Source organism: Hydra vulgaris, chromosome 03 (assembly GCF_038396675.1).
Source record: "Hydra vulgaris chromosome 03, alternate assembly HydraT2T_AEP".
In the NCBI taxonomy this organism is placed as follows: Eukaryota; Metazoa; Cnidaria; class Hydrozoa; order Anthoathecata; family Hydridae; genus Hydra; species Hydra vulgaris.
Window position 1 is genome coordinate 33,220,670 of NC_088922.1, and position 24,086 is coordinate 33,244,755.

Below are 24,086 nucleotides of genomic sequence, written 5' to 3' on the forward strand. Positions count from 1 at the left end.
TCAAATTTTTTTTTTCATCAATAAAAAATATAAATTGTTCAGTAACTTGATCAAAGATACAAAAGATATCCAGTAAAACATTTAGTAAGTAATTCAAAAATAACTCAAAAACACCCAATGTCATCCTCAACAACCACAAGTGTTGAAGCATTTATGCACATTGGGAATATACTATCAAATGAAATTATACTAAAACAGTAAAATAATATTTTCTAAATATCTTTTTAAGTATTGTGCTGATTAAAAAAACACTCACGACGAAATAAATTCTGGAAAAATTTAGTTCTGGTTCCGCAAGTTGGGTTTTAGATTGCTAAAATCTGAAAAAGCATAACTGTTTATTTTATATACCAAGTTTCCAGGTTTTTTTTAAAATAATTTATTAAAAAATTTTGGTTCTATATTTATAAAATATCGTGGCGCTAATTTTTAAAGGTATACACAATACCGTTTTTAAAATTTATGTACATTAATAATGTTTGTTAGGCTTGAAGTTTGAAGATCGTTTTTGTTTGAGGTTTCATAAATTCATTAAACCTTGATTAACTTCATACTTGATGTACTCTTTGTTTTTGCGTGAAGAATCTAGAACAAAACAAAACAAAACAAAAAATGAATAATTGATACATAATTTACTTAAACAATTAGGTTCAAAAATTGTGGTTTTAAAACTCAAGTTCTAAATTGTGACTAATTTGAGAATCGATTATTAATCTTTGAGAACTTGAGTTTGAATTTGAGAAAAATTTGAGAATTTAAATTTGATTAAGGGATAAAGACTTAGGGGGAGCGGGGGAAGCAATGCTTTTTAAAAAAGTGGAATATTTTCCAAAAAGCATCATTCTGCGCAATTATCATACTTTATTTTAAAATTAATTTATAATAAGACTGTATAATTTTTTCTCGTAATTTTCCCCTAAAAAAACGTATAACAGGTGGCTCAAATAATTAAAAACAGAATTATTCTCTTTATTTAATTTTTTAATTTTAAAATTATTACAACCTAATTTTTAAATAGCACTCACTTTAAATTTTAGTGTCGAAAAAAGTTAATTATTTTAAATTTTAGTGATATTATTAAAAGTTAAAATTTTTTATTAACTAATTCTTTTTTCGCCACTTATTATTGTAAACAAATTTTAGATAATTACTCGACACCTATAAAATATTACAAAGACCCTTACTATCGGAGTTTTATTGTTTTTCATCAAACAATCTGCTTGCTGTCCTATTTCTTGTCTATCAAACTAAAGATTTAAAAAACCAATTAGTATTTATGAACTGTCCAGAGAAATGACTTTTAGTCCAAATAACATCGGAAAAGATGTAAATACTCGACTTACATATATGAGCAGAGCTACAAAACAGACAATATATTAATACTGTTGTTGATATATTAATACTGTTGTTGATATATTAATACTGTTGTTGATATATTAATACTGTTGTTGATATATTAATACTGTTGTTGATATATTAATACTGTTGTTGATATATTAATACTGTTGCTGATATATTAATACTGTTGTTGATATATTAATACTGTTGTACTGACTTGCAGCTCAATTTTAGCCCAACTGTAGACTTACACACGCAACATGGCTCCTAAACATCTTTTGACCGGTGTAATGAAATCCAGAAGACAAAAATATACTGAAAAGATCAATCTCTTTGTCAAATCAAGATCAAAATTCTAGGTTTAATTTTTTTTCATCATTTATAGAAAACAATATTCAATAAGTCCTTCAATTGGATAGTAACAATTTGTGCTTGTGACGATTTTTAAATTATCTATTAACAATTTGTGATGATTTTTAAATTATCTGATAATGTTGATAGCTAAATTACATAAAAAAAATTTAGTTTTTTGTTGTAGGGTTATTTTGCCCCAAATGGTTCAGAGGTCCCCACTCAACCATCTCAGATTTTAATAAAATTAAAAAATTTTCATGAACATTGCCACAATTTCAGGTAAAAATGTTTGTTATTTCGGATTTTGCAGTACTTTTTGAAAGGCTTTGCTAAATTTCAATACCAGTCAGTAGCTAAAAATCATATTTTTAGGGTCTTATGTTTTTGCAATGAAAGGGCAATATATCTTAAACGCGTGGATTCTTAGTAAACCAAAGGTGCAGATTGCAAATTATTTAATACAATTTTTATTTCATACCAAGGTTTCAATCTATGGTTCAACAAATATCGTGACATAATTAACACAAATAAACTTTTATTGTTTTTTTTGTAGGTTCATATCTCCAGAACATAAGATTTTTCCGTATTTTTTCTGAACTAATATGTATGTTTTACTTATAAATATAATAAATATAAATGGGTAATTATAAATGAATAAATATAAATGATATAGATAATTTTTTTGTTCTTATACTTGCATCATTCAAAAGAGCTTATTTTGCACTTCTAGAAATAACAAAAATTATGTTGGAGAGATTTTTTTTATGATCGAAAGTTTAAGGCTAATAAACTCATCTGATCGAAACTGATCGAAGGTTTAAGGCTAATAAACTGTCACTCAATGTAGATAAAACAAAGTATACTCTATTCCATAAAAAATCACAACAGGAAAACCTTCCCTTAAAATTACCAAATTTAATTTTAGATGATAAACTAATCGAAAAAAATGAGTCAATAAAATTCTTAGGAATTCTTATTGATGAAAATTTATCATGGCTTCCTCACATAAATTATATCCAATCAAAAATTAGTAAAACAATTGGTTTGATGTACCGTATTCGCCCATATGTAACATCAGAAAGTCTGAAACTAGTATATTTTGGCCTAATACATTGTTTTATTTACTATTCCAATATTACATGGGCTAGTACTCAACCAACAAAACTTAAAAAAATATTTTCTCTACAAAAACATGCATGCAGACTTATATATAACAAAAAAAAATATGAACATGCAAAACCACTAATGAAAGACATGCAAATGATGAGTATGTATGAAGTTAATATTTACCAACACTTAATTTTTATGTATAAATATAATAACAGCCTGATTCCAAAAACCTTTAATAATAAATTTACAAAAAATGTTAACAATAATTACTCTCTTAGAATAAATCAATGGAATACTTATAAATTGCCTAGAATTAGGAGCAAGTATTCTGAATATGGAATAGCATACCGTGGACCGAAACTATGGAACACATTTCAAAAAACTAAACATTTAAATACGGTAAAATCACTAAACTCCTTTAAGTTTCTAATAAAAAATGAAATTTTTAAACATTATAAATAATTTTTTAATTTTTCTAAATGAACATCGAATTCCATTATTCTTAGTTTTTTCTATTTTTATTTTTTTTGTTTGATTGTCTCTTATTTTTATCTTTAAAATAATTTGTCAGTATTTTAAATGACTATCGTTAAAATTATATTGATACTATTTACTTTCTTTCTTTAAATGTAAATATTTATGAAAGTTTTTATCTTTTTATTATATTGGAACTGTACATAGTATTTTTAACAATCTTATTCTATTTTAAACTTGTAAAGCCCACATAGGGGCTCTATGAAAAGATTGTGGTGACTTTAGTCATCCATATCTTCTTTGAGCCCCTGCCTGTTTTTTATAAATCAACTTTTTTTGTATGTAAATGTTTCTTTGTAACTATATTTTCTTATTATATAAACAGCAAATATATATTTAAAAAAAAAAAAAAAAAAAAAAGAAATTAGGTCAATATATAGATTTTTAAAATTTTACGATTTTGTACTGATTTATCATACTGCATTAAAAACAAAGCTTGTTCTAGCAAAAATCAAAAGATTTTGATATTCAAAAAAAATATTTTTAATACTTGCTTGAGTTATTTCAGAAAAATAAACAAATCAGCAAAATGTGAAGCGCAATATTTAAAGTGGCGTATAACTGCAAATATGTAAGTTTTTTGAAAAAATTCAATTATAAGATTTTTTTGTAATTTGATTTTATAATCATTTCATTTCTTAGAGGTTGTCCATTAGTTACGTCAACAATTTTCTGACAACTTTTACGTCCCCTCTCCCCCTTGTCAACAACTTGTCAAACTTTAACAGCCCTCCCCCCCCTCCTCCTTTAAATTTATGTAAACAATTAATTATCCCCAATTATTTAATTATCCCCAAGAAAAAAATTTAAATAGTAGTAATAGTTTTAGTTTACAACTTTAAGAAAAAATTAAAAGTAAAATGTTTAGAAAAAAAAATTTAACTCAACTTTTAACTTATGAACATTTTTAAAATATATATTACCATTTAAAATAAGTAAGGTATGCTCTGAACAAAAAGTGAGTAGGAGTAAAAGTGATTACTACACGCAATACTCTTGGTTTAAACTTCTTCCAGTACATGATAGAAGGTAAAAAAAATTTATGGAATTTAAAAGAACAAAGAGAAACATAAAAACTTTGATGGAGGAGAATATTCCTCGATGTTTTCCAAAATTCTTACTTTTATAAAGGAACCGTAACTATTGAAATTTAGACAAGATCTTCTTTCACATAATAAGTTTATATTTTTAAGTTGTTATATTACGATAATTAATTGTAAACATGATATATAATGTGTACTCGTTGTACCCGTTGACAGCCATAGTCCTAGATAATGTTAAATATTTATCATAATTTATGTACACTGCAGAGTCACATTCCGTGAATGCGTCAATCCTCCTTACTTTAACTTTAGACCTAATCTAGTTTCAAATTGAAAGAAAACTATTTCTGAAGAACCGCATTTTATCATCGAAATTTTAACATCTAACATAAATCTTTATTTGTTTTCAGAGCAGACCAACAAACACAAACTTTGAAAAAAGTAATAGTGTTACGAGTAAACATCTCGTGTTTGCTTATTTAGTTCTGTATGTGTTTGGTATTTTTTTTGACCTAATCTAGTTTCAAATTGACCTAATCTAGTTTCAAATTGAAAGAAAACTATTTCTGAAGAACCGCATTTTATCATCGAAATTTTAACATCTAACATAAATCTTTATTTGTTTTCAGAGCAGACCAACAAACACAAACTTTGAAAAAAGTAATAGTGTTACGAGTAAATATCTCGTGTTTGCTTATTTAGTTCTGTATGTGTTTGGTATTTTTTTTTTAAAGTAGAAATATAGTTAGTGTCATTAAAATACTGAAGGTTGAGTGAGTGTGTAACACAAGACTACAAAATCTGCCAAATTTTTTTTTTTTAAGTAACTATATTTATTAAAAAAAGTAGCGTTGTTGACGTCAACGTTTCATAAAAACTAGATGGTTTTAGTTCATAGGAAAAATCTCACCAAAATGATTTTTATTGTTTCTAGAAGTGTGAAATAAGCTCTTTCCAATGATTCAATTAAAAAAATAAACAAAACTAGCCCACATTAAGTTTTAGGGGTTCAAATACATGTTATTTAAGAGTATTTCGCTTTTGTCACCAAAATCGATTATATAAAAACTCAACATGGGCAATTTTTAAAAAGCTGATTTTTTATCCATATCATTATATAAGTAAATAGAGCCTTCAGAAAAAATACTGAAAAATATTTTGTTCTGGAGATATGACCCAAAGAAAAAAACAAAAATTTATGGTGTTGAATTTGTGGCGCTGTTTGTTGAACCATAAACTAAATTCTAGGTTCAGGTTCATCTCAATTACATGGATACTGGTATCATGTAACCCAGAACTACTTGCCCTCATATCCTGCTACTTTGGAGTGTTTACTTTTTTTAGACGAAAGCTAAGAGATAATTACTCCGACTTCCTGGCTTGAGGCTTATGGTAAAGGCCTAAGATGTCTTGATATAAATACTAATCTGGGGCAGATATTTACTGCGTACAGCTAATGTCTTGGATTCCCAGGCAATTTATGATTAAGCAGAATAATTCTGTTAACCCTAGCCTCCTTCTTCACTCCTTCAGCACAGCCTTGCACTCTTTCATCATCAGCACTCCTTCATCTGGCTGAGTAAATGTAAATCTGTGTTGTATTGTTTCTTACCTTCCTAGGTAAGAAACAATAAATATAAATAAATAAATAATAAATAAATATAATATAAATAAATAAATAATAAATAAATATAATATAAATAAATAAATAATAATAAATAAAATAAATAAATAAATATATAATAATAAATAAATAAAATAAATATAAATAAATGGATAAATGCTGGATCGTCTTGAATCAATTTATAGGTTTTTTCTTCAGCCTCCTTGCAACTCTTCTTGTTATACCTAAATTTAGTTTAATTGTTCTGAGACCGGCTATTAGTAAGGTTTACCGAATTCTACGAGAGGATTATTCCATAAATTTTTATGTGCGCATGGATCGTTTCCTTGTTAGGACTTTTAGTGTGTATTGTCTTAGCCACATCAGGAGCCCTTTGTAACAACTTTGGTTTAATTAACAAGACAACTGCTAAATTGCTTGAGATACGTTGCTTTATCTATAAATGAGTCAAGTTCTCCTTAACTTAAACCATGTCCAAAGTAACCAAAAATGTTAAACATAAAAAATTATTACCATCTCCTAACTGTTTTAAAATATCTTTCATAAATATACGTGGTTTTCGAAGTAACTTTTCCGTCAATTGAAACTTACCTCTTGCATAATTCACCAGATTTATTTGCTCTGAGACTATTTTAAATTCGTGTGTTCCTTCTTCAAATCTCACTATTGATGGGTACTATTCTTTGATTTGCAATGACTCCAATAGTCACATGCTTGTCTAAGGCATATACTTTCGCATCAATTCACTAATTTGTCGAGAAATCAGGTTTAAATCCTCTGACCATACTTTTATGTGCTTCCAGTTAGCATAACTTCCAGTTAGCATAAGACTTACCCTATTCAATACAACCCTAATCACTTAACTTAACTCATTAATTTGTGTACTGTTTCTGACCCAAGCTTATTTTTAGTTTCTCCTCTTTCTCACCATGCAATAACCTCTTTTTTATATTGTTTTTCTTCTTCTGACTCATCGCACTACTGACTACTAGCTACTACTAGCTACTACTGCCTTAAGTTAAAGTGCCTAAAGTGAGATTCTTTTCTTTTGGAAGGTAAATTTCTCAAATATCTCAGAAGGTAGGTTCTAAAGACTTTTGGAACCAGAGACTTCAACAGTGTCATTAACAAAGGTAAGTCGAGCATTCCATCTCTATAGGATAAGATAAAACTTTTTTTTTTCAATACTAGGATCCCTCTTAATTCTAGTTTATATTAATGATTTAAATAATTTATCTAATACCTTAAACTCAATTTTATTTGCCGATGAGACTAACTTTTTTTATCCCAATAAAGATATTAACATTTTAATTTTAACAGTAAACAAAGAGCTTGATAACTAAGCCAATGGTTTAAGTCCAATAACCTATCCCTAAACATTATCAAAACTAAATACACATTATTCCATTATGCTTCTAAAAAAAATATTCCATGGAAACTACAGAATCTTTTTATTGATAATAATTTTGCTAAAATTCTTGGGCGTAATTCGAGATGAAAATAATTATTGGAGAGAACATTTAAATGTAATTGAGAATAAAAGTTCAAAAAATATTGGTATACTGTATAAAGCTAAACAGTTTTTAAACCAATCTTGTTTGAAATACATATACTTTTCATTTATATATTGTTACCTAAACTATGCAAATATTGCTTGGTGCAGCACCAACGTTACAAAAATAAATAAACTTCTCTGCAAACAAAAACATGCTATTAGGATTATTACAAATAAAGGCCAATTCTCCCATACAAAAATACTTTTTAGTAAACTCAATATACTAAATGTTTTCAAAATAAATCTTTATCAAATTCTTATATTTATGTTCAAGCTTGATAAAAAAACGGCACCGCCTTTGTTTTACCTAATATTTAAAAAAATAAATCATATATACAGCATAAGATTCTCAAAAAATAACTTTAGTCAATCCAAAACCTATTATTCAGCCACTAAATACTCAATTACAAATCGAGGACTTAAATTATGGAATACACTTTTAAATGATGATCTTAAAACGCTCTCTTCGCTTAACCAATTTAAAATAAAACTTAGGCAAACTCTTCTACTAAACGACAATGAATTAAGTTTCTTCTAAGGCGTTAAACAAGAGTACTCTTATGATTTGATTTATATAATTATGAATATATTTATTAATTTTATATGCACATATGAAAAAAAAAAAAATTCGATTGTAAATTTTTACACGATTTAATTTTATCATTTGTTTATTACCGAGGATGTAAAAAAGTTTATACTATATATTCTTAAAATCTTATGTAAAAAGTACCCCTAATTGTTTGCCATGTATTTATGTGAGTATGTGCATTCACTTTTTATCTTTTTGTTTTTGTTATCTATATATATATATTATTTTGATTTTTTTAATTTTTTTTTTTTTTCTTACTTTATTTAAAATATAATTTTTAAGAAAATTTAATTAATATTTAAAAGATTTTGTGTTACCACGTTTTTTTAAAAGCTATGTTATTTTTGGTATATTACGGGGCTTAGTGATAAGTCAACATAGTCTTCTTTTGCTCCAGTCATGTAAATTTTTATTTATTTACTTTTATTTAGTTATTGTAATTATTTTCAAACGGTGAAATATATATATATATATATATATATATATATATATATATATATATATATATATATATATATATATATATATATATATATATATATATATATATATATATATATATATATATATATATATATATATATATATATATATATATATATGTTTCTATATATAAAAAATCTAATGATCATACTCTTTCTCCCAATCCATTTAAACAGGTTAACCCGTTGTTAGATACCCAAATAGCACTGAATTCCGTTGCTAAGTTATTTCTCAATAAAACTCTTCTACGACCTGTGATCCAGACAACATTCCTGTCATAGTCTTGCAAAATTATTCTCCAGAACTCTATTCAATTCTTTCTAAATTAAGTGCCTGACTGATTTTTCTTTTCCTGCCTGCTGGAAAACAACATCTGTAGTTTCAATTTTTAAAAACTCTGGAAAACATTCTGATCCCTACAATTATTGACCAATCAGTCTTCTTTCTGTTATTAGCAAGGGCTTTGAGTCTTTGATCAACAAATTTTTATTATCCTATTTTGGTTTTGACAAAAAGTCTTCTCTTTTCAATCGCTTAAAACAGGCAACCGATCTTGAATCTGCTCTCATTTCTGTAACAGCTTAGGGCTTCCAAAAGCTTGTGAATTTTATCTCCAATAAAACTCAGTTATTTACTGCAAACAACTATTGCAATACTGTCAACATTCCTAATAATATCAGAATGTCGACAGTATTGCGATAGGAGGCATAAAGAAGGAGTCCTCTTCTTTTCGTTTTTTTTGGATTATCATTCACTCATGGAAACCATATATACAACAGGTTGCTATGTTAACATCTGCTACGGCTTCTTTTTATTATGCTTGCTATTATCTCAAATTATCTGCTATTATCAGTTCCACACTTTTTTTTTATACTGGAAAAGAAAAAATAATCATGTAAGCAGGTATAGTATAAGCTTTAATTAGTCCATATTAAATTAGTCTATACGCATTCTCATGTGATATTTTTCCCTTCCCTTTTCTGTTTCCGTAAAAAACAGGATGAGTGGAAATTGTCCTTTACTCCTGATTCCATTCACTACATATACAAATCTTATATTCGTTCCTATATGGGATACTGTTTTCATATTTAGACTGGTTTTTCTAATGACGGTCTTACTTTTCTAGACAAGGTCCAAAAACACATGGTAAACGTAGTTGGACTTTATCTGCCAAGCTTGAGCTTCTCTCCATTACCGTAAGGTTGCATTTCTTTCACTTTTTTACAAATACTATATTGGTAGCTGCTCAAAGGAGCTATCATCTTATTTCCTTCGCATCTTTTTAATGTACCTGTCCCTGAATGCTCTAAAAGCTTTTTAGAAAATACATTTTTTTTGTCTAATTTTTTCCTCGCTCTTCAATCCTTCAAAGTCTCTCTCATCTTTATATTTTCCTGACTTATACAACCTACAACTTTTCAAGTGTTCTTTTCTTGCTCTTTAACTCTTTGTTTTCTAATAACTTTAAACTTAATATTGCTTGCAGCTGTGTTGGGTGTGAACTATATTAAAAAAAAAATCTTTACAAATTTCACAACTTTTTCCTAGTATATTCTTCCCACTATTCTTTTCTCGTGCATAGGGTTGCAATTAGGGTTGCAATTAGGGTTGCAATTGTCCTGGATAAATATTTAGAAGTATTTTTGAAACAACTTTTATGTATTCTCTATTAGCAACAATTAACGAAGTCAAGTAACTAGCCGCTAAACTTTAAACATAAACGTTACTAAGCCACCGACACAAAACAGTTAAAATTTCAAAGTTTAAAATAAAATTAAGGATTTTCATGATAACAGTGTTTTGTAGAGAGTTTAGAAACATAGCATTACGTAATAAGCAATCACGTTTTTGATTTAATTTAAAAAGTTCTTTAACTTAAAAGCTAACAAAACAGTAGATTTTGAAACGCAATTCACACAAGACATTTTAATATCTTTAAAACTTTTTTCATCTTTACGACGCAAATGTGTGTTTTTTATTGAAAACAATTTTGATTTTAAGAATAAAATTTTAAAAAATTGGCTTTAAAAAATAACGTTATTCCATTTAAAGGTCAAAGAGTTGAGTTGGAATCGAACCTAGGACCATTCAATACGGAGTCAGCACTTTAACTATTGTGGTAGAGCAACATGTGAAAATATTAATATTAGAAATAAAAGTAATAATTGACTATCATTTCCCATGTACCAAACAAAAATGGCGCAATATTGTTTGTATAGTTTGCATAGTGTAAATAATATTGCGCCAATATTGTTTTGCTGCTTGGGTTGTTACCAAAAATTATATTTTTCCGAATATACTTACTCCAAACCCTGGTGGACTCCCGATTTAAGCCGAAATAAAAAGGTTCTTTCGAATCATTTTCGAATATGGAGAGACACCGGGTTTCCAAAATATTTTAATTCTATGAATGTGTAAAATAGCTCAAGAAAACTTCCGGAAAGTTGTAATGATAGCTCAAAACAATAAACAAGCGTTGTAGTTGAAAAGCTAAAAATAATCAAACCAAAAAACTTTTGGAATGCTTTTAGAAGTATTAAAAAAGATACATCTCACGATATCCGTAATTCTGATTAATTTCTACATTTTTTGTAATTCTGAATAAATTCTTTACTATTTTTATTAGTTTTTATTTTTTCCAAAAGGTACAAATGTTTTTCGGAAATACAAGTTTAAAAAATACTCCCTCCGTTCCGAAATATTATTCCGATTTGCATTAAACGTAAAGAATTATTGAAAATAAATTATTGTTAATTGTTTTTATTTTTTACTATAAAATATATGTTATATACACTTTATTAACATATTTCATTATTAAAATCATATATCTCTTATATAAAAAAATTAAAAACTAACAACATAATTTATTTTAAATAATTCATTATGTTGAATGCAAATCGGAACCGTATTTCGGAACCGAGAGAGTATATTGTTTAATAAAGGCATCCAAAAATTGAAACAATTAAATAGCATAGAAAATTAAAAAAAAATAATTTACGATAACCTTTTTTAAAAAAGATTCAACAGCATAAGAAGTAAATCAAAATAATTTTTCAATCGTATTTAGAGTAATTTGATATAAATTTATTCTGAACTTTTTTTTTTTCTTTTTACACAAGTTTTAAATCTAAATTAAGAATTTTAAAAGCTTCAACAACTTTTCAAAGGAATTATTATTTCAACTTCTATTTTTTTTCAATTTATTTTAGGTGCCTCAGGAAGTCCTTACGGTTTTATCACAGAGCACCGCGGAGGAGCATTTAAAAGGAAATTCATGCCTCTTTTCTTACCGATTTTATAAACTTGCCCAGTTGAACCACGGATCTCTACCTTTTAAACTTGCCCAGTTGAACCGCGGATCTCTACCTTTTAAACTTGCCCAGTTGAACCGCGGATCTCTACCTTTTAAACTTGCCCAGTTGAACCACGGATCTCTACCTTTTAAACTTGCCCAGTTGAACCACGGATCTCTACCTTTTAAACTTGCCCAGTTGAACCACGGATCTCTACCTTTTAAGGCAAGCGCACTAATCACTACGCTAGAGCTGCTAAATCTTTTAAATTCACACATTCATTTCTATTTCTTTGAAATTATTAAAGAATTAAATAGAAATGAATTGAAGGTTATTTTTTTATTATTATTTTTTTTTTTTCAAACAGAATAGCAACTACTAGCTATTTAGTAACTTAAGTAAAAATTATGAAATATTCAGCGTTACTTATATTTTAATTAAGTGCATTTTCAGATGTTTAGAATGCATTAAAATGGCCCACGATTTAACTAGTTAAAAGTAAAAAAAGAAAATGTTTATCGGATGTTTTAAGGACAATATTTTAACGATTTTTAAATTATGTTTGGTTGTTTTATTTTGCTTGTTACGCAGAATAAAGGTTTTTTTAAAGTTTCAGTGAGAACTTTTCGAATATATCAAATATCTAAATTTACTTTGTACTTGTGTAAACTCACACACAAACTTAATAATTCTATGCATTTAATTACATTTATTTAGAAACATATTTAAAATAAAATAAAAAATACTTACAGTGTTTTATTAGTATGCATTAAAAGAATCTTTGTATACTTTTAGCCCATCTCCTAATGATCCATCAGGAGTAACTGCGTGTTCAAGCATAGATGCAGCATCTGAGCCGCCATTAACCATCATATGTGCTACCGTCTTTGGTCGACTTGGTGGATTTCCAGGTACATACCCTTCCCTTAAAGATATTTAAAAGTAAAACATTGCCTTTCAATTGTAAAATTAAAACGCTGAAAATTATACTTTACCTGAAATATATATTTGTAACTTGAGTTGATGGACCAAGCACAGCTTGAACCTAAAAAATAACTTTAAAGTAAGAGAGAGTCTTTTTAAAATTGTATAAAGAAAAAAATATTTTCGCAAACCTAAGCTCTAAAAAAGACTTTTTTTTGATTAAAACACTGCTTTAAATTTGTAGTAACAAAATCAAAATGTGAGTAAGCAGGTAATAAAAAAAATTTAGAAAAAAAAACAGCTCTATCAACTAATGCTTTAGAAAAACCTAAATCAAAAGAATTTAAACTATTTCATTTCGTCAAAATTAAAAAGCGTCTCAACTTCGCAAAAAAAAATCCACACATAAAAAAATCATGTTCCTCAATAGTAGAATTCGGACATTGATAGTTATCAATGACTGGGGTCGGAGCTAAAAAACTGAACAAAATTTTTGTGTAGATGTTTTTTTTTGTAAAAACTTTGTTTAAATTGTAAACACTCTTGTTGATCATTAAATATTATAACATTGGTTAATTAAACACGAAAACTATATAACAGACTTTTTTAATTTTTCTGCTCATTGAACTTATTTATTTCAACGTTAAGATAAAAATTTAATTTTTTGCAAGTACTTGTACTTGACATTATCTCCTAAATCATGCGTTAACTTCTTTTGAAGTTGCTATCTTTTTTTTTTTAACATTTTCTATCTCTAGCTAGTTTCTTACTTTTAAGTAATATAACTTTTATAATTTTTTATAAATTTACCAATAACTTTCAATGATTCGATGTTTACGACAATTAGAAGGACGTACTTTTATTGTTACAAACTTGACGTCTTCTTATTTATGTCATTTTTATATTATAATTCTTTGAGGAGTTATTATAAATTTTTTGAGGAGTGGTCTTTTTTTTAGCAGGTATTTTCACTTTATGAACGTCTTTAAATGAGTAGAGAACTTTTGGTTATGCTCTGCTCCTGCTCATGGAGTTATGCTTTACATCTGCTTATGGGGTTATATTCTACTCCTGCTCATGGAGTTATGCTCCACTCCTATGGTTATGGTGACTCCTGCTTATATTTCATGCTCAAATCTGTGCTCTTTTCTACTGTTTAGTAAGAATTTTAGAAATAAAATTAAATATTGGTATAGCGCACAATTTAAGTAAAGTCTATAAAATATAAAAATTTCTGGCCTAATTACTAATAGAATTATTACTGGCGTAATGCTTTGTTAAGACTAGTATTGTAATTTGCTTGATAAAAGTTGGTTTAAGTGGTATTGGAAAAACACTTCTGAGCAAAAAAGAGCTATAGAGGTTCTAGTAAAAGAAGAAAATGGTCTAACGCATTTGTAATTCTTGGGCTAAAAAATGGTTGGCTGTTCATTAGAACGATGTTTGCCTTGTATATGTTGTATTATATTGTTATTGCGTTCGGCTTTTGTTACAAATAAATTGTAAGAATTACGTTGAAAAACTTTAACATTATTAGATGAAATTTAAAGTCTGTCGATAAATTTAAATTAAGTATAAGATACTAATTTAAAATATTTTATAAACTTATTGCCCTTACATCAGGGATTGTGGCTGCAGACTTTTGGGGTTTTTTATTCCCAGGTTCCAATTATCACAATTTTTTGCAAAAGATTTTTATTTAAAATAAACATGAACATACTCAAACGAGTTTTTAAAATGCCTTAAATTCGTATCTGAAACATCAAAAAATTCTGCATCTGTCCCTAGTTGGGTCTTTAAATCTATTAAGATGTAGCTGTTACATTAGCCCAAAGTATTGTTATAATTTGCGTGAAATTGTTATTAAGTTAGTATTGCAATGGGCCACTGTTGGTCATAGTTTCATAGTTCCTCATCTTTTACAAAGTTTATTGTTCAACAAAAACATTCATCAGTCAGAAGGTCAAATTACTAGTCAATAAAAGTTTAACATTAATTAATTACTGATGTTGACATTCTGCCTGATGGGGTATCATGATTTATTTTCGTCGTCCAGCTATTTGCCTCACTGATGTCTTGTTATAATCTATAACGAGACGTCAGTTATAACCTATAAACGTATAAACTTTCATAATTACAATAAAGTGACCGTAAATAAAAGTTTAAACGCATAATTTTAAAAAGATTTTACAAGGAATCATTAAGAGAATATAACGATTTTTTCTGTTTCGTTTTTGTAATAGAACTTACGAAAGCAAAACAGAAAAAACACGAAAAATCAAAAATCGAAAAACGAAAACTATATAAAATATTGGCAATTAAGTTAAAATGTCCTTTTGTATTAAAATTGTTTCTAATTTCATCTTTATGTTTATTTCGTAATTTTAAAACTTTTTTTCTTTCGATTTTTTCCTTCTGTTTTTAAACTTTTGTAAAAGTAGTTATTTTTGTAAAGGTTTTCTCAAATCTTCTCCATTCTTTTAAAATAAAATTCTGAAGCAAATGTTTTTAAAAATAAATTTCTCTCACCACTAACCAAACAAAATAAACTTAAAAGTAACGCAGTAAGGATTTTCCTCTGGATATAATTAGTCTAAATATGTAATAGAAAGTTTTAAACTTTCTAAAAACCATTTTAAAAAGATGTTTTGTTTACTTTGGAATTTTGTTTACTTTAGAAATTTGTTTACTTTGTTAACAAAGAAAAAACCTAATCCAATCATTTTTCTCTACATTTTCCATGCTGTTTTTATAACTTAAAATCCACTCGTTATACCTTGGTACATGGCTTCATTTGGATTTGTAATACATTGCAGTTTTGAAGATTTTTGTATTTATAATTTTTTGTTTTTTGAGATAAAGTTTTATTATTAGTTAACTTTGTTCTTCTCTAAAGATTTTATTTTTCTATTCAATGAGTAAGACACTAATTAGTTCTTCAATTTTTATTCATAGAGGTTCCTAAAGTTTTGAAGCTTGTGGAAGCCACGCTGAAACGTCTTTGTAACGTCAGCAACTAAAATAGTTTCATTTTTATATAAATGTCTTTTGGTTTCATGAATTTTTGTGATGTTTTTTAAATAAGTTTATTGAAGAAATAAGGTTGGTTTAAAATTTGTTCCATTGCAGTTTATTGGTTGGTGTTATCATAGTTTAATTAAATTAAACTGAGATAAAATCAACCAATAACTATATGTACTTCGTTACACCCCAACCCTGAGCACAGCTTTTAAAACATTAGGGTAAAATTACTTAACACTTGTTTTTATTGGCTGTGCTCAGGTTTGGAGATTAAAGAAGTATGTTAACTTTATTGCAATACTTTGTTACTTTTTGCAGTACTTCTACACATAACGAGTTACATTTACTATGCAGTATTTTTATTTTTATTTCCGTTACTTTTGAAGTTTACTTTTTTGCTTTATAACGAGTTACTTTCAGATAAAAAATTACAAAAGCACATAAGTTTTATTGATTTGAATAAATTGTATAGTATGTACAATATAACGAAGCTGAAACCGGTACTGCTTGTTGAGCACGCAAGGCTGCATGTTACGCAAGATACGCAACCTAAACACAAAAATAAGTATACCCTGTTTAAAAAACTATTTTAAAACCTTTATGAAAAAAACAGCTATGCTATTTGTTGATATTTGGCGTTATCAAAATGGAGATCTCTATTAGTACCATTGAAGATGATAAGTCTAAATCTCCTTGGCCACTTACTTAACCTAATTCAGCATCAGATATTGAATATTACCTACCTCCTCATCAGCAATGTGCATGCCACTTGATAAATTTATAAACTACTTATGATGCTTCTACTGTTGACTATGGTGCAATCTGCAAAAAGATTATTCAATCAACGTTTGTAAAATTTGAGGTGTTATGGAACAAGCAGTCACAAAGTAATGCATCAGCAAAAGTTATTATTAAATCGTTTGGACTGCAGTTCCTTATCAGATGAGGAATGGAGTTCAAAGTTCATGTCTGTCGAACGTATTAACAGACTAATAATTTATAAAGAAACCAATGTGATGAATGGTATTTGCAACATCCTTGATTTGTCAGTTTCGACGAGTTAAAGTGTCCTTATAGCATAGCATGTCTCTGTTATGAAGCTTTTTGATTAACTATTAGATATTCTGCAATGAGAAACAAAGGTTTAAATGGCATACCCGCAGCAAACATTAATGACTTTGAAATAGAAAAGCTAGTTCCTTCTTTGCAACAGCTCAATCCAGTGTTGCAATCCAAAGGTAGTAAACATGAATCCTGCCATAGAGAGCATATTCAATCAGTACACCATAAATTCAGAATTAATAGCATCAGCAATTTTTTAACCAAAATTTAAGTTTGAATCAAAGACAACGAATAAAAAGTTTTACTATTATAAGTTTACAAGTTTTATTAGCTAGATTTGTAATTCCTAATCCAACTATTTTAATACCGAGACATATTTTTATTTAATCTTATTCCCCTATAAAAAGTCATTAATCTTAACTTCCATTATACTAAGTTTTAATTTATATGGTATAAGCATTACAAAAGCTTGGTATATTTTCTTGGGGAATTATAATAGATTTTATAACTATTTTTTGCCTTTTATTAAAATTTTGTATTTTTCCGATTTACAAATTGTATTTTGTATTTTGATAAATGAATCTTTTAAATGATAAACAACGGAAAATCTCCCCTGCTAAAATAGAGTATCTTAAGACTTTTAAAGAAATTTCCATCCCGGTAGAAAATAAGAAGAGGTTCTTTTGTTAATAACCTAATCTTCTCTAAACATACTCCTTGAAACTTGTTTAAATTAATCTTAGCGCTTATAGCTCAAAGAACAAATTTCCCCTTCCGTCTCCTTTGTTACTGAACTTTGGATTTTATTACCGCTTCCTTGGGCTTATTTTTTTAACAGTTTAAGCTTTAATTTCTTCATGGATTTTTTTCATATTCCAAATATAATAAATATTAATTTTAATTCACCTCCCCAAGGCCATGAAAACTCAACCCTCATTCACCTCCTTGGGGAGGTGAATGAGGGTTGTAACCGCAACTAAAAGTAACCTACTCAACTACAGTTGAGTAGGTTACTTTTAGTTGCGGTTACAACCCTCTCTCAACTCTTTTATATTTTCATACCAGGCCGATTCTACTAGAGTAATATACTCGTCATTTTGTAATAACTTGTTATAAAGTATTCACGGTTCCTTTACCGTGTTTTATTTTGTGGTATTTTCTCTAGTACATTATAGTGAGATGGTATTGGGTTTATGTTTCATTCGTTCTCCAGCTAATTGTCTTGTAGACTACTAGTGAGGTTATAACTGATTCTGATCTGATAGACAGCGCTACAAGATTACTTCGGGTACATCAGTATTTTACAAAACAATGCGTTTGCCACTCGTATTAGGGGGGGGGGAGGGGTCCAGAATTAACTATTTTTGGGTTTTGTGTATTTTAACCAACTTTTCTTAATTAATTTTTTAGACTTATTTCAAATTATTAAATAACTTTTTTTAGAAACTTTAAACTATTAACTTATTCTTCTGTTGACAAGACGACGCATTTTTGTTTTTTTATTAACATTTATGATTTTATACAAAGTGGATCTTCGTTGTAACGACCTACTTTATTACTTAAATAAACATCTCATTCATCAATCGTTTTTGACATTTAACAGATCTTTCTCCCTTTCAGTATATTTATTGACACCTGATTTGCAAGTAAATGGGTTACTTTATAATTTTAAACAAGCTAAGGTATAAATTCCCTTGGACGCCTTATGTAAAGCTATAGTTCTTTTTTTTTGCTATCCCGCTCTGTCTCATTTGTTTCTGTCTCTGGTTCCGACTGTATTTTTTATTTTTATATTTTTTAACAATGAGACACATTTTCCAAAATATTTCTCTATTACTTGAATACTAATTATTTGAATCTTGATTTCAGAAGGGTTTGGATATTTAAGCATATTACCAAGAGGAATTTTTGTAATCGACGGTATTTCCGAAGCTGATTGTTATGAGTGTCGTACTGACGCTTAAGTTCAATGTTATTTGTAATTTTTTTACAAACTGCAAAAGCCTGATTAAATATGCGATACATCTGTTATTCCATTATTGTTTCTTTTTCCAATCCCAAAATACTTTTTTATTTTCTGTTGAAAAAATACAGCTATATTTTGCAAAACTATATTTGCAAAAATGATACAATCATCCGATTTTTTAGATATATCGTCAGCCGAGAAGCAAGTGGCCGTATGTTCACATTTTGTGTTTTTTCTGTTTATTATCAATAAATATTCGAAAATCAATGTAGTAAGTGTCCAATAATTCTAGTCTCGAGAATGATTAAAAAACTTTTAAAGTTATTTAAAAAAAATAGTCAGGCATTCTGGCAGAAATTCTTTACAAATTAAATTCTAAAAACTTGATTTTCTCGGAAACACAAAAAATGGACATACTGCCACTCGGTTCTCAGCTGACGATATGCGTATATACGAACTGCTTCTACGACTACTGAGCAGTCAATCATATTTAATGAAAATTTCCAAAAGGTATTTTATTTTTAACTTTATTAAAGACAAGTACAAAAAACCTGAGTTAAAAAAGACAAAAACAATCCTGAGTAAAAAAAGACAAAAACAATCCTGAGTAAAACTTTGTATGATAAAGTTTGTCAATAACTGAGAGATTTCTAAAAAAAATTTATTGATTTTGATCTGTTTGTTTGCCAGTTTATGATTTATTTATTTACTAGTTTATTACTTCTTGTTGCAATATTTTTCATTTTATTCGGTATCTAAATTTAGGTTACAAAATCGCAAAGTATTTACTACAAAGTAAATCAAAAACAAATTTTTACACTAGTTAAGACTTATTTTTGCTTAAACGTAACTTTTATTCATTTTAATTCAAAGTTTTCCAATCAAAATTTAAATTGCATAAATTTTAACATTAGGTTGCGTAGCTTTACACATAGAGTGATATGGTGCAAAGATTTCTAGTTTTTAAGTTTTTTGATATTTATAAGGTCAACCACAAAAAAATAGCAATAACTAAATTGTTTTTTGAACTTTTTTAAAAAAATAATTAAAAATAACTGATTTAACAAAAATATAGAATTTTGGAACCCCTACTCATATACAAGCAAAAAACCAACTTATTTATTGAAACTTTAATGCAAACTGCTTTTGATCCAACTGCAAATGAAGTTCGCTTGCACCAACAAGTGCAAATGTTTGTTGGTGCAAGTGCATTAGATTTGCAACAAACACAACAAAAAGTTTTATGTTTTTTACAAGCCTTTTTTACCAATTTGGTAAAAATATGCTACCATTAATTTTATGCTTGTTAAACCAGAAAGATTTTTCATTACATTTTCGTATCAATTTTTATAAGTGTTTTTGCTGGTAACATTTGACCAATTAAAACACTCATAAAAATATAAAGAACTTTCATTGAGATTTTTTTCATACTTAAAGAATTATTTTAGATGTTTTTAAATGTCCCATAAGTCTGACAAATCAGTTAAATGCATAACAATTTGTACCTATATTTTGGTCAAAGTTGTAATTTTGTTTCCTAAAAAATGCAATTTTTCTCCACTCAAGGGTAAGAGAACTAGTAGAAAGTTTATAAATGAAAAGTTACTTACGGCTGATCGAATGTTTCCTTCAAGAATTTGGAAACTCGGTGATTGGTTGTCTAGAAGCTCAGGGTCCCAATTCTGCAGAAGTTTAAAAACAATTTCCCCTAAATTGTTTAAAACTAACAGTAAATCTTGTTTTCTATTTAAAAATGAAGTAAAAGACATAATAACTACCTGGTAGTGGCGCATATACAACAGGTTGTTTAGGAGACTTTCTAAATGCCAATGGCAAAGCCGGTTGCGGTTGAATGACCATTGAACCATAGCATGGGTTTGAGCATTCAGGAGAAGGCATGCAGCAAGATGTCTGTTGAGGATACAAAGGTGGTGGACATGGGTTCATACACGTGGGAGAAGGTAAACAACACCTTTGATAAATTTCATTATATGGTAAAGGATTTCCTAATGTATAAAAATGATTCTCTGATTAATTGTAACTAATTGCTTTGATTTGAAAAAAGTAAGTATATTTTTATTTTAAATACCTGCTACCACAATAACGGCGTATGCCATTATCAATGTTTTTGTGAACATTTCCAACCTGAAATATAGTTAATTTTAGCTATTTAGACATTTAGATCATTCGGTTTGTTAACTATTTTGCTTAACTTAACTAATTGAAACAGGTTGTGTTTTTTTTTAAATTACAGTAAAATTAACTATTGATTCAATTAAAAACTGATAAAAAGAAATTAATTACAAATAACTTATCAGTGATAAATCTAAAAATAAATCCAATATAGCGTGTGTGTGTGTGTGTGTGTGTGTGTGTGTGTGTGTGTGTGTGTGTGTGTGTGTGTGTGTGTGTGTGTGTGTGTGTCTATTATATAATACACATAATACATACGTGTGTCTTAATAGACACACGTATGTATTATATGTTTACACGTATATATTATATAATACATAAACTAAAAAAAAACACTTAAAAGCTACAGTTGCAAATTGAATAAAATAACTTAAGCATTATGATTTTTTTCCAATGATTAGAAAAATAGACCAACAAAAATTTGTGGTCATGAAATATGCTTGTTTGAGTCTGACATCTTTGTTTGAGTCTGACATCTTTGAGTTTGACATCTTTGAGTCTGACATCTTTGATTTAATTACTTTTTAATTAGGGAGAATTTTTCTGATCAAGAAAACTTTGAACAATTTATTATATACTTGCGGTATAATTATAATATATAACGTTGGTACTCCCACTTGATAGTTAATTCCCGTGGCATTACACACAAAAATTTGTATAAGCTACAGTAATATTGTTTGCATTGTAAAGTTGATTAAATGATGAAGAAAGTGAAAACAACTACAAACACAAGAAACAAAACAATGAAAATAAGATTGAAATTTATAAATATATAATGTTTCAAAAATAAATTCATGACTTCCAAAGTAGGAGCCGTACTAATTTGGGCAATTTATCCTGATTATTATTTATATTTTTAGTATCAACTTTAATTTTTTTAAAAATTTATAATTACAATTGATAATTGTAAACAACATCTTACTTGTAAAGTGTATATGTGTTTTAAAGCTCCAAACTCCCAGCAAAATCCTTATTTCGCAATTTTTTAATTAGAGTTTTATTAAACGAAAGCTAATGTTAGTTTGTTTGCGTTTACTAATTGCAATTTGCGCTTCGTTACTTTGCAGCGTTGGATTTGGTTGAGTGAATTCATAAAAGCTGCCTAATTATTTGACCAATCGCTAATTAGTATATCTTGTAAATAATTTATTAGGGTGCAATTGGTTATGTGATCTTAATTCGTTTGTTTACTTTAATTTTTTAGGCATTTGGTACACAGTTGTTACTGTAAACCTTTCCATACATTTATAAGCGTTGGGTACAAACTAATTTTGACATTTTTACAAATATAATAATGTTCTTTATTTACTTATAGAACGATGTTAATCTAAAGTAAATACCTAAATTGGAAAGTAATCATTTTTATATTTATCTTTTTAAAATTATTATTGATTAGTAAGAAATTGTTCTTTATATTTCTCTGTCATATCAGAACTTCAACTCTTAAAACTTTTTAAAATGTTTTTTGTAACTACGAAACATGTTAAAAATTAAAATCATAGTAAAATACACAACACAAAGTAATAATAACAATAATAACAGTCTAATTAGTTACTTTATTATTTTTTATTATTTTTTATTATTTGTAACAAAAATAATAATGATAACAAAAATAATAATAATAGCAGTAGTAGTCTGTATTGTAGTATATACAGTCTTTTTTTTTAACAAACAAAAATGTTAAACAATATTGCATGATTTTTGTGATCGTAATTCCAGACAAATTGGCATTTTAGTATATTGGAAGTACAGAACAGCACACTAAATTAAAAAATATTACTGTGAAGTTATATTTTTTCAAGGCCTTATTTTGGAAATGACATATATATATATTTGTTAAAATTTATATGTAGTTCTTCAATCAATAGAAAATTTTATATGTAGTTCTTCGATCAATAGTAAATTTGTGTCATCAACAAAATAGTCAGTAATAAACCAATTTTAAAAAAAATTTAAATTTTAAGTTATCAATAAAAAAAGAAAAAAGAATAGTGGAACAGTCCCTGGTGGCGTGGTCACAAATGGAGTGGTCCCAAAGCACAGTCTTGTGGAACAACATTTGCACGTTTTTTTTTTGATTTCAACTTTATGTCATTATTGAAAAAAAAGTAAGTTATAGTGCGTATCCTACACACTATAACATACTTTTTTCCCAATAATTCCAATGGAATTATAAAAAAATTTTCATTTTTCATCAAAAATACTTCATACCTACACAGTGTATGAAGTATTTTAATGATTTCATTGTGCTTTAATTCTTTGAGAAGTATGCAGTGATCCACAGTATCAAAACCTATTCGCAAACCTTTAAACAGAACACGCGCAAAACGTTTGTTATACAATCCTTACAATAATTTCAATAAGCAATATTCAATTCTGATAAAGAGTCTTGTTTATAGACTCTAGGAACTTTTGAAATTCGAAGTAATATACCACTTAAATTATTACCATATGCATTGGACACCAACACATACATGGTATGAAAAAGTTAATACCATATGCATTAGACGCTAATGCATACATGGTGTGAACAAATTAGAATAATAAGCATTTTTAAATTAAACATTGTTCGAATAAATCATAAATTATTAAAACTATAATAATAAACTTTTATTGTACTAAAATAACATTTGGTATTATAATAGTTATAATTGTAAATATTACAAGAATTAAGTTGTTTTTTAGTACATATTAAAGCATTTATTAAGTCAAAGACACAGAAGTTCATGGCGTGTTCAGAATGAGATATTTTTGTAAAAAATCATGACTTCGTTAGTTGTTAACAACATTTGTATGCACATTTGATGCACGCTACAACAATCATAGTGCACACAAGCTTGATGTATAATAATTTTTTTTAAATCAAATTAACAATGTTTTTTTATTTGCTGAAATAAAAACTAAATATGTAAACATCATTTTAAAAAATGAGTTTTAATTAGAAGCCGTGGTGTAGTATTTAGGGTTCAAGCTTCAGAACAGGAGTTCCGAGGTTTG

The 24,086-nt window shown here is 27.6% G+C and overlaps 1 protein-coding gene across 1 annotated transcript; it reads right to left on the reverse strand.

Annotated features, from left to right (window-relative positions):
- Positions 1 to 505: 505 nt before the first annotated feature.
- Positions 506 to 22,149, reverse strand: LOC100200141 (uncharacterized). Its single transcript, XM_065792960.1, has 7 exons — positions 22,012 to 22,149; positions 20,986 to 21,041; positions 20,675 to 20,902; positions 20,507 to 20,604; positions 12,919 to 12,968; positions 12,674 to 12,848; positions 506 to 585 (listed from the first exon to the last, which is right to left on the reverse strand). The coding sequence occupies exons 2-6, from the start codon at positions 21,032 to 21,034 to the stop codon at positions 12,683 to 12,685; spliced, it is 591 nt and encodes a 196-aa protein (XP_065649032.1). The 5' UTR covers positions 21,035 to 21,041; positions 22,012 to 22,149; the 3' UTR covers positions 506 to 585; positions 12,674 to 12,682.
- Positions 22,150 to 24,086: the final 1,937 nt, after the last annotated feature.